We start from the raw sequence: 16,237 nt of genomic DNA, 5'->3' as shown, positions 1-16,237 counted from the left end.
AAGCGAGAGAAAACGTTGAGCCCGTTCGAGTGGGTAACGATTTTGTTCGAAGCGGACGTTCGGCGGTTTTGTTGAACGTGTCCTAAATGCAGACGCATCACGGGTGCTTCCGCTTTTCTTCACCCGAAAGAGTCGTTCGCCGCACGTGGTAAAAAGCTGCCGTTTCTTTCTATAGCGCCGTATCTCGAGACGCTTGTGTGCACCGTTCGTTATTGTTCACCCGCTCCACTTCTGCTGATCTCGGCCCCGAATATACTGTACTCCTATCCCGTTCTCACCCCCTCTGCCCCGGTGGATCAGGGTTTTTCTCGATCGTTTTCTTCCCGCTTGCCGATCGTTTACACGCCGAGAACCGAGACAATATCGCGGAACAACAGGACGAGACGCTGCATCCGGATATTACAATTACTTTTAATACCCCCGAGAAAAGGAGGAGGCACCGGGGTCAGCGCGGAATCGATGCAATCGCGAAAATGCTCCAACGAGGGAACAGTACACCAACACGCGCACACCATCGTCACAGCCCCGATAATTTTCAGGCTTTTCACGCGTTACACGGCCCGGATTCAACCGGGAATAAAATATACGGGCGGGGTCTGTGCCTGATTCCAAACCATTTCGAATATGGAGCGCGATAATTAGGCCGCCGTACTTTGCCAATTTACAAAAATTCTCCGGTCGGATATAATGAAATACAAACTCCGCCGACATCATTTTCCCCGAAATCATTTTAATTCACTGAAAGCCGGAATTCGATCTCGCTTCGAGATTGTCTATCAAAATGGAAATTTTCCGGCTCGCAGAAGTCTTCGAAAAATCGTCGAATACGAGCATCGGTAATGTTTTTAACGAGCGGTTGTCTTGTTTTTAATTCTGCGAGACAGTTCGCGCGGGGTGGGAATTTGATTTCGTCCCGGTTTCGTCGGGATTGCCAATAAAAATGTAAATTTGCATAAACTTCCGGCGGCGCGCGGCGATAAATAAATTCGGCAGGGGGTTGATCCGGGTCTCGCGAAGATAGCGGGGGTGTGAATGTTTGCGGAAACCGTTGCCAAAAGTGTATATCGTTTGTAAAAATGGAACTTTCGACGGAGCTTGTTCGGTTTTTGGTTTACGAGCGGGGATATTGAATCAGTCGGCGAACGGGTCTATCGGAACGACAATATATTATTTTCATCGGCGGTGGCGCGGATTATTTAAACGAATATATCCTCGAATAGGATCCGGTCGAACGAGAGAGTGAGGACAGAGGGGAAGAGGATAAGAGGGGCGCAGTAAAGACAAAAGTCGATTGGCTTTCGAAGGTGGATTCCAATACCATGAATGGACTTTTAAGCAGGCATGCGTCAGTCCCTTCCTACATCCCTCTTTCGTTCTCCGCTCTTATCAGCATCACTCTCTTTCCGCGCACCTTTCACCCCTTGTCAGAAGAATCTTCTGTCCGACCTCGTTCCCGTTTCACGCGAACATTTCCCGCCGGAATATGGAAAGAGACGAGTCCCGTTAATTAACAGAACATTTTCCGATTCCCTTTCGCGTGAATGGATCCGATGAATAAATTATTTGCGCGCCTCGCCAGCGGAACAATTTCTCCGCACACTTATCCTCCCGCGATCTGCCATGTTATCACTTCCACGATTAAAAAAAAAAATGTTAACACCTCCCGACGTTTATGATACTTTCAGAACTGATCCATTTGTTTTTCCTTTGTGATGTGCGGAATGTAATCAGTAGAAGTGCTTTTTAGTTTCTTTTTTTTTTAGGGTAGGGGTGTGATATCCGGGTTCCTTGGTAACCTATATTTTCCACGAAGGTCTAGAACGTAACTATGCAAAATTCGGTCCAGATCGGTCAAAGGGATCAGCTGTTACCGGGAAACATGCAGACAGACATTCTACTTGAATTATCACACGGTGTCAAAGGGATGAGAATCGGGAGTTGGGGGTGAGTTGTCCAAGTTTCATGGTAGCCTTTATTTTCCGTTGCTACCAGAGAGTAAGTATGCAAAATTTGGTCCAGATCGATCGGAGGGTTCAGCTGTTAACTGGGGACATACAGAACATTCCATTTTCCGGGTACAGGCTCGATCAAATAAAATGTTACACAATTATATTTTTTAAATGAATTCGAGCCTCGCCAATGTATGCTCGAAACTTTCTCTCCGTTTCCAATCGTTCATTCACAGCCCGCCCAATGTGATAAAAAGTTCCAAGTTAATATCAGCGGCAGTTCAGTGGAATGAACGTAAATTAGGTCCGAACGTACAGGTGAACGATTACGAAAAGCCGCAAAGTGTCTTTTGCCGATTGTAGACGAATCCAGGGCCGTTACAATTTTGATGCACGCCAGTGCGGAGAGAATGGTCGACAAAAGGCAGTACTGTATCATCGCGAACGCGCGCGATGGAAATTTTTAAAGAGTCGAAAGAAAAGGAACGCTTCGGGAGGGGTCGCCCAGGGACGTCGGCCAGGAAAAATGTTCTCACATGAATTGTATCCTTTGTGAAGTGCCATTAATTTCCCACCGTGGCCGGCGCGGCGTTCCCTCGGTAACTTTCAGTTCTATACCGTCCCTAGTCGTCTCATTTAACCGGCAGCTCTCGATTCAACGAGCCTGGCCTGATTCCGTTTATCCGAGATAACCGAGGCCCGAATGTAAGTGGAAATTGAGTTCACTAGAGCCGTGTGACGTAACACTTAAGACCTTCTTTTTGGAAGGAAATTTGGAGGCTCTGAGGAAATTTTCTGGCCGATATTAATTAACTGGACGTCCACGATTTTCGGAACGAATCACAACAGTTTTTGAGCTCGTCCAACCCCTGTTATTTAGCTTGACATTTCTGTGAAAAATGTATTATACAAAACCAGATCGCACACGTGAGATATTACGCACAGCTCGCAGTCCTCGAGGAAGGAGCAAAGCCTAATAAAATTCTATTGAGTTTGTCGGATGTTTCGTAATCCCGAATAAATGTCGAGCCGATTTACCCTTCTGATTGGCTCAATTTATAATGAATGGAAGCCGATATCCCGGCAATTGCCCTGATTGACGAGGAACCTCGCCAAGAGGCGCGCCCACTCGACGCCGCGATCGCATCGCTGAAGTTCGACAGTTGTGCGTTCCGCAGCTGTTTTCAGCGCTTCATTTCGAGCCGAGGTTTATGACAATTTCAACACTTGTTGCTCGCGATGCCGGACATTAATTTCGGACTTTCCAATTTCGAGTTACCCCGGCCTGAGTTACCGCACGTCGATTTCAAGAACCGGAACGAACGGCCGACTCGATATCCAAGCATCGAGTTATTTCCCTGGGAATCGATAACATTTTCCGTGGGACTCGCGGGCTCAGCAAATCGGCCGGATAATTGGCGAACAGTTTCGAAGAATTCAGACTTCCAGAATTGCGGGAGAGGAAACCGTTCGAGAAGTCGGAGACGAACATAAGATCAGACTCCGGATTTTATAACAAAAGTGAGCAAGTGCAATTTAAAACAGTGATAACATTTTTAAAGATTTTGAGAGTATTATTTTCATCACATTAAAATTATTATTGAAGAATATAAATTTATATTTCGCTCCTGCATCTTGCAATTGATGCACAAACTTTTTATTTTGCATAAACGTCCGGAGTCTAATTGTTAAAATTATTTGTCCACAGTAGAAGAATTTTAATGTACATTAAGTTGTAATATTTTGTTTCGAACAAAAATAAAGCAGTTTTTTTGAATTCAGAATATTGGTTTCTGCTTTCTTATATTCCTTAATTATTTTCTAGCCTTCTTTTAATCATATTGTCAAAATACTTAACATTTTTGTACAAAATAGTAGTGTTCTTATAGAAATTTCGTCCACTGTATATATTAAGTTGGAAAGAAAGTTCTTGCCGTTTTTAACTATTAAATTAAAATGCAAAACCGTAAGAACTTTCTTTCCGACTTAATAACAATAGGGAAACAATATCGCGGAGAGTGAAATACGTAGGAGAAGCAATCTGGAAATGAAATCGCCAAAAATGATCTGCTATCGTTCCGGTTAAGCGACGCGCGAATTCAGGGCGCAACAAAATCCTCTGGGCGAGGAAAGGAGGATCGCCGGCAAATCCGGCGGAATTCGCGTCCAGTGGCTCGCGAACTTCTCGACGCGGATTTCGATGATGTTGGATGCTGTCCAAGAGTTGACGATACGCGGATCCGCGCGCTGTCGGTTCCAGTAGAATTCCTGCGATAATAATTAGAGAATTCGCGAAAAGCCCCCCGAAGTTCCTCGACGTGGCCGTTCTGCTGGAATTCTGATACCGGTATCGATCCTAATCTCCTTACCGGAGTATATGTTGCACGCTGACACGAGCAGATGATTTACGAGGCCGGCCCTCGGGTCAGACGACCAAACCAGAGATTCTATTGTCCGCTCGATGCCGACTCCCACGCTTCCTTCTCTGTCTCTCTCGCGAGAGATATTCGAATGGCTTATGTTCAATGCACCGTTGCGCCGGCACGCGATTGCGTTCACGGATATCCCGATCACCTTGGCTCATCGGTGTAATGGATCTCGAGGAAAAGAGAATCTCCGGGGGGAATTGAATCCTGCTGCTAGGAAACGGAGGAACGTCCCATTCACGTCTCACTCGGGACTTCTTCAGCAGTAAATTTGCCATGGGCAATCTATTACCGGGCTTCTCGGGCTTGTTTGAATGTTTTTATTGCTCGCCGAGATTGCGAAACACTCTCCGCACAAATTATTACGCGCACGGCTATCAATTCGGACGATCGAATGCCTGACGTCAACGCGCGACGATTGTAACACACAAATAAGTCTTTGTTGTTTCAGACCCGTTTCGTGCTCGATAACCCGGCATTAATTCAAACGGTGATCTCTTGTAATACGACAGATGTGTAGATGATAAGTAATCCGGCAGGTTTATACACGCGAATTTTCTCCAATTCGTGGTAGTAAATTGTACTAACGAACACGCGGAGGTGTGTAAGCCGTTTTAATATTAATCCCCGGACGATCGCGCGGAACTGAACCATAGCCGCGTCGATTCAAAGGGAAAATCGGGACCACCGATGAATGCCAGCGGGAACAAGTTGCGAAGAATCGGATAAATCAGAGTTCGAGAAGTTTTCACTTCGTCGGGGAACAAGTTGCCCGGGTGGAATGGAAATTTTTATCACTATTGGTCTTGCCGCGAATGCTTGAAAAAGTTAGCCCCGGTTCTGAGGCTATATTGTTTTAATATAACGGAAGCTTAAAGACGCGATCTCGCCCCCCGTTCCCGAATCTATGAAAGTTCGCGGGAAGTTCGGATCTCGTCCCGGATTCCGAGGGATCCTCGCGACCGGAAAACATCGTTCCGACCGGTTTTATCGGGCCCGTCCTCGAAGTTACGTAATCGCCGTGGCGAACGTTTGTGAACCGGCGTTACCGAAAGTAATTTCGGTCTGCTCGCCGATCGAATGGAAATTAGCAGAGACCGTGGCCTCGTTTTCGTTTACGTAAGTGCGAGAGAGCGGCGGGTGGGAGCGGCGAGAAGTGCCGACTTTGTCAATCCTGGGAAAAGTAGGAGAGAGAGAGAACTGTCTTCTCCAACTTTGACGGAGGCAGAAGAAGCTTTATTTAGGAACACGCTCGGTAAGCGTCGCCGAGCGCTCTTCAGGGACTCGAAAAATAGGACACAACCTTTTAAATCAATCGTCGCCGACAGTGTACCGCCCGGTACCACTCCGTGATTTAAAATTTGTAACGCGAGCACAGCTTTGAATTCATGCTCTACACGCTCGGGGCGTCCCTCTCTCCTTGGCTCTCAGTCGGCCGGACACACCCGCCCCACCCCACTTTTATTATTTATTAAGAATGAATTATTTATCGCGGCCACGCGCTCGCGCAAGCTCTCTTCGACTACTCCAGTGTCCCCCGCATCCCACCCCTATAAATTTCCCAGCGGGTAAACCAGCCACGGCCATACGCCTCGCGAAACAGACGGTCTTGTCCGCTGGTCAACATCTGTAATTAACTGGCAAGACATCTTTAATTAACCAGCCTTCAAACCTCTTTCCGCTACACGGGTAACGCAACCGCATCTCCGCGGAAATGCACCTGGAATTAAATCCACCGAACTGTCCAACTTACAGCGAAGTCTGCGCTTCGGGCGTTTGATCGACTCGTTCATTAACAAACCCATTAAATAAAATTGAAACGTTTCATACGGCCAATTAATGTATCGCCGGCAATACGGAGAAAATATTTGCGATTTTCGGACGGGTTCTATTTTCAACGCTAAACCTGCCGAGCTCTAACAGGAATTAAAATGTTTCATGTTTCTGAATGAGCATCAATTTCTATGTAACCAGCTTCTCCTAATTTCAATAATTACAAAATGATTAACATAAGAAGCGTAGCTACTTTACGCTTCGGCTGCTGGAAATAAATTGTGACGGAGTTGGTGCTTTTATTTTTCGGAGCGGACTTTGCAGAGGAGAGTCCAGGGAGGATCCTTCCGTGAGACTTTTGGTAACCTGGTTCGTCCTCGTTAGTGGATGGCACTACACATGTAACCTGTCCTAACAAGGGAAGGAAAAAGTAGGAGATCGGCCACTGGAGATTTCCCTGGTTCGATGAGAAGGGAAGCCTCCCTCTATTTCTTGCCGGCACGTGGGAGGCTCCTTCATAAAGCTAGATGCCTTTTAGCTCCTCGCCTCATCCTCCTCGACCTTCCTCTCTCTCCTCGTCTTTCCCATTATTAACCCCCATTGTGCTTTGTTCCCGAACGTCGACAGAACTCGTAACACGGGGCCATTGCGCGTTCTCCCCGTCGCCCCTGTCCACGGGACACAGCTAAGGAGTTCCGGCCACATGTTACGATCCAACTTACACGAAACGTCGAAGAAATGAGCGATCGTCGGCCGGCAACTAGGCCAATTACTGGGGTGGAATCTCCTGAAACAGTCGTTCCCCGTGAACGTCGAACGACTCGGATCAAAATACGATCAGAGAGTATACCATTCGTGCAAAACGTTTACAAACTATTATTGTGAACTACACATTACCATTTTATTAATACACGAAAGATTTACAAATCCATGAAATAATGTTTTGTGTAGATAGCCCAGCAAGGGGTGGGACTAGTCTTCCTAATTTTTCAACATTTTTCATTTCTCGAGACATGAGAAATAAGACTATATTTCTCGAGAATTCTCTAGAATTTTTAATAAAATAAAAAAACATTGGAAAACATATCATAAGTTTTGGAATATCGTCGATGATATTTATCGAAAGCGACCGAAGCGTATTAAAATACTGCAAATTTAAAACACTCTGCCAACGAAACTGCCGGATATTTTTAAACGCAACCGGGCTCGTATGCATCGGCGAAGCTTCCTCTTTACGATGCACTTTGTCCCGTTTCGATACGACGTTCCGCTGCGGAGATATCGCGAGTTGAACACAATGGTCATTTTTTTAATTTTCCACTGTCTGTCTCTCTCGCGCACTCAGGCCTCTCTCTCTCTCACTCTGGAACACTGAACTACCTGACGCGTCGGGCAGTCGCGCGGGTCAGAGTTTCATTCATAAAAATACTATTGCTATTATCGCACGCGTTCCCAGCAATTCCAGCGTATCAATGGCACCGCGTGGTCCGCTTTCGACCCTAGTCTCTATGAAACTAATTCGGATATCGTGATCTAACGAAATCCATTTTTTGAATTGATCCCGCTTCCGGATGGAATTTGTTGTGTGGAAAAATTGTGGATAGATTTTCCTCGCCGTATATAGCATCAGTGTATTGGTTCACGCGAAAGGAGAAAATCAAATAATATCGCGAGCCCCGGCATTATCCGGGATAAACGTGACGCGGAACCGATAAATACTGCAATCTTTCGACGCGAGCGACAAACCGAGTTATTTACACGGGCAATTTCGCAGCGTGCGCGTGTAGCAAATTGGAAATAAGCATGGCGTGCACTTTACCTTAGTCACGGGGCGAGACAGGAGGGATTTTCCCCTGCTCTCGACTAGCTACCGTGTCACCGTTGAACTCTGCTCCGAAGTGTAGTATTACCGGAATTTCCACGGTCGAGTCCACTCCTACCGCGTAATTTTCATTATGTCGTCTGTTATTACTATAGTTTCTGAGCGGAAGGAGGCCAGATACTACAATTCCGCAGCGGGGACATTCGGTAACCGTGTTTTCATTACTATATTTTCTCCCCGTTGTAATTAGACTTTCCTTTCGATGCAGCCAGCGCGATGGCTCTCCGCGAGTTCGGTCGCCGTTCTATTTTCCTTTCAAACAATGAACCGGAGAGCGACGTCAGTGGGCGAGAGGGGGGAGGGGGACATAGAGAATGTCGGCATTAAGCATTTAACAATTTGAGAGGTGGAGAAGCTTGGGGGTGGGGGTGGGTCGCGCGCCGTCAGATTAAAATCAATTCCGCGCTCTGGGAGCAGCGATGCCAGGAGGCGGAACGGGAACGATAATATTCGGTGTTTCGGTGCGTGGTTTGCACGACACAGTGGCGACAGCTGCGAACAAATAATCCCTGACCTGCGAACGATCGTGTACCACGTCGTCGCTCGAGTTAAAGGTGCGTGTCCATCTGAGAGCTTCTGTCGATAGTTGCTAGCGAGAGTATTCTGAATTTGCGCGTGCATTTCAGAGCATTTCAGATATTTTTTAACTCTCGGATGGACACGTACCTTAAGACTCGATGCCTCGAGGATCCCGACGGCGGGAGACGTGGAGCGGAGGATGTTGCCGTTAAAGACACCCTCGGGGACCCTCCTGGCGCATCGATCCGACCGCCACGCCACGCACACACCATCCTCCTCCTCCTTCATCCACCTCCACTAACAGATAATTCTGTTTATTACAGATAAACTCCCGATGGTCGCTCGGGCCCGAGCTTTGCGACATGTGGACCAGCAGCGACGTTCTCTGCTGCACTGCCTCGATATTGCATCTGGTGGCTATCGCGGTCGACAGATATTGGGCAGTCACCGATATCAATTATATACAGGTTAATTAACGCCCGGCGTCGCGGTCGACGAGACAAACGGCTGGCACCCCGGATCGGAACGAATGTGGAAACTTACGTCACGATCGCGTGTCGGACTGCCCTTAGGGACGTCTCCGGCTAGCCGGAGATTAGGACACGCTGCGATATTGATCTGGAAACGCGATTCGATATAATCGGACGACCGCCGTTGTCCCGTCCACTCGCAGCCCCGAGATCGGAGATCATTAATGTGGAGGATGCAATTAGCGGGTCCATTGCGTGCACCGTGTTCTTGCTCCCTTTTACCTTCCGCGAACACCACGCTCAATTCCACGGCAAGACGCTTCACCGGGGCTCGAAGATAACATTCTGCAGCTTAGAACTCCTTTCTAGAAATTACACCGAGTGGAAATGTTCTTTTCGCTCAAGTTTCAGGCGCGATGAAACAGACAGCTAGAAAAATGTTTCTAGCCCTAAACAGATGCAGGAAAGAAATGAGAGTGATTATTAAAGTTATTTAGAGGAAAGGGATATTAACTCTTTGCACTCGAAGCAATTTTAATTCGAAAATCGAAATCATTTCTTTCGATCCAGATCATCTTTATTCGATGTAATCTTTTTTACGTTGAAAAAAAAAACAGACGAATTTAACCGGGCGTTGGTAAGGTGGGAAAATGTATCGTAAGTGGTAAGGTGGGGTCTCACAGACCCACCGAAATAATATACTGTATTATAGAAATAAATACCTTTTTCATAATTTTAAGATTAGGTATTGCTTAAGAGGCTTGCAATTTATAAAATTTTTATTATTAAAAAATACTTAACTAATGAAACATTTTTGCAATGTTACAATCAATCTAAAATCTCTGAGGTCTGTGAGACCCCATCTAACTAACGCCGGGTTAATAATATTAAAACTGTTTTGAATAATGGTATGGCAATTTTCACTGGCGCCTCACAGTCGCCATTCGAGTGCAAAGGGTTAACAGTAAACGAACGATATTAATACGTCGAATTAATTTGCTTTAAAATAATGTGAAGTGCGTGAAATAACTGATAGACTAATTGTTTTTAAATTTTCGCTTTTACGGGCAGAAATTCGCAACAGTCGCGGATTCCCAAAGCCGTGGAACAGAGTTCGTAGACAATTGGTGGGCTGATTTCGTGCAAAACCGTTCTGATTCCGTCGGATGTCGATTCCTATCTAACAATCGATAGAGTATATCATCAATGACAGGCCGATGTTGAATCGAATCTAAATCCTCCTCTATCCCGATACCGGTACCCGCATGTTCAGGATAGTTCCCGGTCGGGGATTTCGAAAGGCAGGATTACGATGATATCCTTGTAGTTCGGGGAGAGCTGGCCATCTCCACGGAACAACTAGGAGGTATATTGAAATAGTTCTGGCAAGGGAACAGAGAGCACATTCGTAATTGCGATCGACTCTGGATCCTCTTGGCCTTTCGGCCCCGCGTAAAATTGGATTCTTCTTCATCGGAGAGTTTCAATGAACGGCGGCGATTTCGACTGGTTCGATGATGCTCGTTTATGGTCTCGATAATTAAACGTCCTCGATACGCGACGCGTTGTCGTTAGAGCCGACGGAAAAAAATGAATTCTCCTGGATGGGAGACGATTCACAAGTTCGATAGAGGTTCAAGGAATGTTCTGTACTTGCAGGCGAGGAATCCGAGGCGGATCGGTATCCTGATTATCACCGTCTGGGTGGTGTCTTTAGGAATCTCGCTGGCGCCTCAGCTCGGATGGAAGGACCCTGGTTATTTGGACCGTATATCGGATGGGACGTGTCTGGTGTCGCAGGATCCCGCGTACCAGGTGGGCTATTTATCACGCCTCAGATTCGAATTAATCTAACATTGAGAGATATTCAATCCTCGGAAGCCAGACGTTTTCCGAACACGTGAGATTAGGTACAATCTGTAAATTTGCTGAACGTAGTCGGGTCATTCCATGCCGAATCGATCACTTTTTGCAGGCACCATCGTCGATTTTGTTCTAAATGAAATATGTTGTAGTCCATGAAAAATCAGCGGGGGTTTAAGTCATCATTTTGCCGGTTTCGAATCTTTTTAGAAATGGCAGGCCTTCAAAGTTATTGTAATAGCCCAATCCTTCCCGAATAAAACAAAAGAAAATGTAGCTCAATCGGACAAACAGTTCCCGAGATAAAAATTTCCCCCCTAATTTCTCATGGACTACAACATATTTCATTTAGAACAAAATCGACGATGGTGCCTGCGAAAAGTGATCGATTCGGCATGGAATGACCCAGTCCCGTTATACAGAGTGAGTCTCGTAACATGACAACTTCGAATAACTTAAGGGAGTAGACTCGTTTTTCCAGGATTGCATCATTCCTCAATAACGCGAAGATGGCGTTTTCCAGTAGTCGAAAGTGCTCGAGAGTTATTTACGAGACTCGCCCAGTATATTAGAAGTTTGAGCCAGTCGATGAAATCGCGTGGGGATACGTTCTCGCAAGATTTAACGAAGAACTCTTCTACGAAATGCTTCGCAGATTTTCGCCACTTGCGCCACTTTCTACGTGCCCCTGCTCGTCATTCTATTCCTGTACTGGAGGATATTCCAAGCGGCACGAAAGCGAATCAGAAAGAGGCCGGGGACCATCGTGCAGCCACCCCGCGAAAGAAGAGGCATCCTCAGACTCGTCACAAGAAGGTTCCGCTACCCCGCAAGCTATGAATAGACGCGCGTTAGGGGACTCGTTAGTCGAGCACCTTCGCCCACCCATTCATAATTTCTGCGATGCTGATTCTTTTAATTACGTGGCGGAATAGTGTGTGCCGTACTCGGCTTGCTCATTTAACCCAGCTGAATTCCAAGACTATTTAACGCTCTGACAATCGCAATTAAGATTGCACAGTTCGCTTCGCACTTTCGCTTTCGAGTCCCCCGAGCGCGAGCGGTTCGAATAAATCCTGCCGTTCTGAAATTCCAGCATGCGTACGATTCGATTGTAAAGCGTAAAGACTGAAGTTGGAAAATTGAATTGCAGGCCGAGGGAGGAGTCGACAGCGTTCACTATCACAAGATCGACGCCGGATCACTCGTCGATCTCGCCGGAGAAATCGTCGTCGAACAACGGCGCGAACACGACGCAGTCGGCGACGGTGACGCCGTCGACGGTCTCAACGACAACGACCACGACGACCACAACGGTGACAAACCCGTCGAGCAGCCATTCGACGTCCAGCAGGAGGACACGGGAAACGATGGAGTCGAAGCGCGAAAGAAAAGCGGCGAAAACGCTCGCGATAATAACCGGCGCGTTCGTCGCTTGCTGGCTGCCTTTCTTCTTGGTCACATTGCTGAGAGCGACCTGTGAGGCCTGCGAGCCGCCCGAGCTCATAGCCAGCGTCTTCCTATGGCTGGGATACTTCAACAGCACCCTGAACCCCGTCATCTACACGGTGTTCTCGCCGGAGTTCAGACAAGCGTTCAAGAGGATGCTGTGCGGCAGTTCCAGGATAATTCGCTAGCAGTGGATTTAAAAAGTGTGTGAGAGTGTGCGTGCTTGCGAGAAAGAGAGAAAGTAAGAGAGAGAGAGAGAGAGTTAAAATGGACGCGCGAGTCCCCCGTGTACATACAGTTATACTACTTCCTTCTCCTTTCGGATAACGTTCAACTACCATGTCATGTACTTAGGCATGCCTTAGAGAGTCCGTAGACATTTTTCCTTGAAAGTTGCCGCCGAGGCGAACCAGGTTCACGGCGAACCACCGGCGAGAACAACGACCAGAAGGTCCGCGAACAACCCAATTCTCCTCGAGATTGTTCCGTAGAGTTTCTGATCGATCGCGCTCGTCGGGATCGCCGGGAAACGATTTTTCAGTGCTCGACGCCTCGACGCGACTCTTTCTATGATAGAACTATCCTCTATGAAAGTTCTCTTTGAGATAGATGCATTCTCTGATACGTCTATGATAATATTTAATACGGGGTGCCGGCGTGTCGTCCACCCTGCTGTCTCGTATTCATTTTCGTTCCGTTCCAATGTTTAACCCTCCTGTTATGAGCGCCGACTGTAATCGGCATCCGCGCGACAGCCTTCCTGCAATATTTCAGATTTAATTTGAAAAATATCGCTCTCCTTCTCATTTTTTTCTATCAAAAGTTCTACGGTATACATACACTACTGTGCAAAAGAAAGAAGCACTCGGTATAATTATAAGGTATAATGACGAACAATATCTTTATGTAGAAATTGTATTGTAAAATGACTGATTTATTGCATTTAATACTCTCAGAACTATTCGATTTAAACGGCGGAATCCTTTTTCAAAACTTGCTGTGTTATTATTTGATTTTTTACGATTTTCTGTGAAATATGGCCGGGTGCTTCTTTCTTTCGCACAGACTTTCTTTCTCTCAAGAAATTCTGCAAAAGAGGGTGGTTTTTTTTAAGTTCAATGATCTCTGAATCGATGTAAGAGCATCGTGGACCACTCGTCGGCACACAGAAACACGTTCCATCGACGCTCGAAGTCCGAACGACCGCCGGCTGTTTCGAGCGGAAGGATCGAGACGGGAAAAACTCGGTCTCGCGACTGCTTCATCCTCCCTCTGCTCGATCCACCCGACACACATATGCAATCTACACGCAACAACTATGTACAGACGCGTTGAAACAACACATTCATTTCCTCCGTTGATGTTCGCGAGACCGTCGCGAGTTTCGTTCGACGATTAATAATAGCGATTAGACGTCGGCGACGATAGCGTCGATCCCTCTTCGTCGGAAGTAGCTCTCATCGATCCCACGCGGGTCTTGGCGACGTTTTGCTCTTCTGTCAAGAGGACAGTCGTTTCACTGTAAATAGTCTGTCATTTAGATAGTAAGAACTGCCGGAGTGCGCGAGACTTTGCGTGACGGCGACGAGCTCGATTCAGATTGTCAATCTACCGGAAGAAATGATGAGCATACGGAACGTTGGAGTTATCCTCGACGAATTCGCGTTTACGTGATCATTAGACTGCGGATTTTATGCATTTATAACAATAATGGATAAGTCCAATTTAAAAAAGTTTACGGGTTAAGAGAAATTAGAAACGCCAATGTATTATTTTCAACTTTCCCCTTGGCTCTTGTTTCTTAAAAGTGACGCAGAACATTTTTATTTTGCATAAAGATCCGCAGATCATAGTGCGCCGAGCGAGAGACTAGGGCAGAATCTATTCGTACCACTTAAGGGGGTATTCTATTCTAGATTTTCATTTTTCTGGTCTTTTTAGTCAATTTATTAATTAATATCGGCATTTTGTATACATATCTACTTATATTCTACGAATGTTCACAATCTTTTTAAGTGAAAATGATAGAAACTAACGGAGTTACATGTCGTTGAACAAGGTTCGTTTAAAAAGAAGTGTTCTACTGGCTGACACGATTCCGATCATTCTACTTACCTGAATTGAAAGAATCAAAAGGATTTTTTATTAGTATGACTGTGATTATGGCGTGAACCAGAATGAAACAAGCGAAAATGTACAAAATAGCGACACTTTGAATTTTGAATACCGATTTTCTTGGCTTTTTCACGTTTGGAGAGCTAAAACAATTCGAAAAATTGTTTTTTTCTGTAATTCTGGTTCAGACTGAAGGTGTACGTCGAAGTGAATTGGTCAACTAGAGTTTGAGATTTCAAGTCAGCCATGTAAAAAATATTGTTTCGAGAGAAACGCGTTTAAAGTTTCTCAAACCCGTTCTATGAAAATGTCTACTTTCAGAAAATGCAAAAATTGAAACATTAATTAATTTTTACCATTCAACTTTGTCCTTCAGACATTTGATGTATCTTTAAAAACAACAAAGATATTCAAGGTGGTCAAGTTAGGTGAAATACCCTGTAGAATGGAACGATTCTAGGTTGGAAGAAACGTTTAATTTTCCAGTTGAAACAGCTCCGACTGCAAAGTGCTAAACCTGTAAATTCGTTTTTCTGTTGGGAACCGAATAAAAATTATTTGGAAACGACTGACTTTAATTTAAATGAACGTTCAGGATAAATTTGTACTGTTTTATTAATCTCAGACGTGGAAATAGAAAATAGAAAAATGTGGAGATGAATAAATTCGAATCGCGAAGTGATCAGATCAGGAAATCGGGTGGAAAGATTGACAAGAAGGTCGAGCGGTGGTTCCGAGTCGACAGGATTGCGCGATCGTAAGAAGAGAGATTTGTTTTCGTAACGCGATCAAAGGTTCGTTCGAGTGACTAGCTCGTCGCGTGCCGTCGGAGAGCCGGAATTCCCCAGAAAGTTTCCTCCGCCCTCGACGGAGCAAACCGTTGCCAAAACGTCGCGCGTCACCGCGAGTAGAGGCAGGCCCATCGACATCGTTTGTAAATCAACCAGATGATTGTGTATCGACGATCGTCCGATAACGCCTTACTATATACGAAAATACATCCTATACTATCCCCCCCCCCCGAATAGTCATTCGAGTTTCGCCGTTTTACCAGCTAAGAGAACGAGAGACCGTGAAGCGAGAGAAAGAGAGCATGCAAATGAAAAGGAGAAAAAGCAGAGACAAGAAAAGAAAAAGGAAATAAAACGACGAAAGAGCGAAATATAAATAACTAAATGGCAGTAGCGCGACGGTAACACAGTTGTCCATCGATTTACTTAGTTTAAGGCTGCGCCCCCGTTTCGATGATGCAATATTAAAAATATGGCGACGAGTGCGGCTGATCGAACACGTTCGTTTACGCGTTTTGCGAGTGAAGCAGATGTACGCTCCGAAGAGATAACAGGGATAAAGCGGACGAGAATCGATGAAGAAGAGAAGCGAACAAAATGGAAAAAAGTACGTTTACAACGATGCTTCGTATGTATATTTCTTTGCAATCACTGATGTAAATAAAGGCAACAGTTTCAAAACGGTCGGCTGACTCTATCGGCCGACGTCGACTTGATATTTTGTGCTTTGTTTCCCACGAGACGTTTTCTTTCTTTTCTTTTTTCCTTTCTGTTCATCAACTCGTTACCCCGTGTTTCATATTTTATGCGGCAGATGTTTCTTTCGGTTTGCGGAGCACGTCAACGTCGAATTATTTCGCGATCCGATTGCAAACCGGAGCGACGGAGTCGTGGATGGTGAAAAAGTGTTGGTTTACAGGAACGCTCGAACGGAGAGAACGGTATCAATCGAAATCTACGTTGGGATATTGCTGACAGTCTATAATTAACACTGTCAGAA

General features: G+C 45.7%; 1 protein-coding gene across 4 annotated transcripts in view; it reads left to right on the top strand.

Annotated features, from left to right (window-relative positions):
- Positions 1–15,918, top strand: part of 5-ht1 (serotonin receptor) — a 161,599-nt gene extending 145,681 nt beyond the window's left edge. For all 4 annotated transcript variants that reach the window (XM_076429493.1, XM_076429489.1, XM_076429490.1 and 1 more), the window contains 4 exons: positions 8,873–9,016; positions 10,679–10,834; positions 11,538–11,698; positions 12,036–15,918. In XM_076429493.1, the coding sequence (XP_076285608.1) occupies positions 8,873–9,016; positions 10,679–10,834; positions 11,538–11,698; positions 12,036–12,519 (945 nt within the window). In that variant the 3' untranslated portion in view covers positions 12,520–15,918. The remainder of the gene's footprint in view (positions 1–8,872; positions 9,017–10,678; positions 10,835–11,537; positions 11,699–12,035) is intronic.
- Positions 15,919–16,237: the final 319 nt, after the last annotated feature.

This window comes from Lasioglossum baleicum, chromosome 8 (genome assembly GCF_051020765.1).
Source record: "Lasioglossum baleicum chromosome 8, iyLasBale1, whole genome shotgun sequence".
Taxonomy (NCBI): Eukaryota; Metazoa; Arthropoda; class Insecta; order Hymenoptera; family Halictidae; genus Lasioglossum; species Lasioglossum baleicum.
The sequence above is the reverse complement of the archived record's forward strand: the minus strand, read 5'-3'. Positions and strand labels throughout refer to the sequence as shown.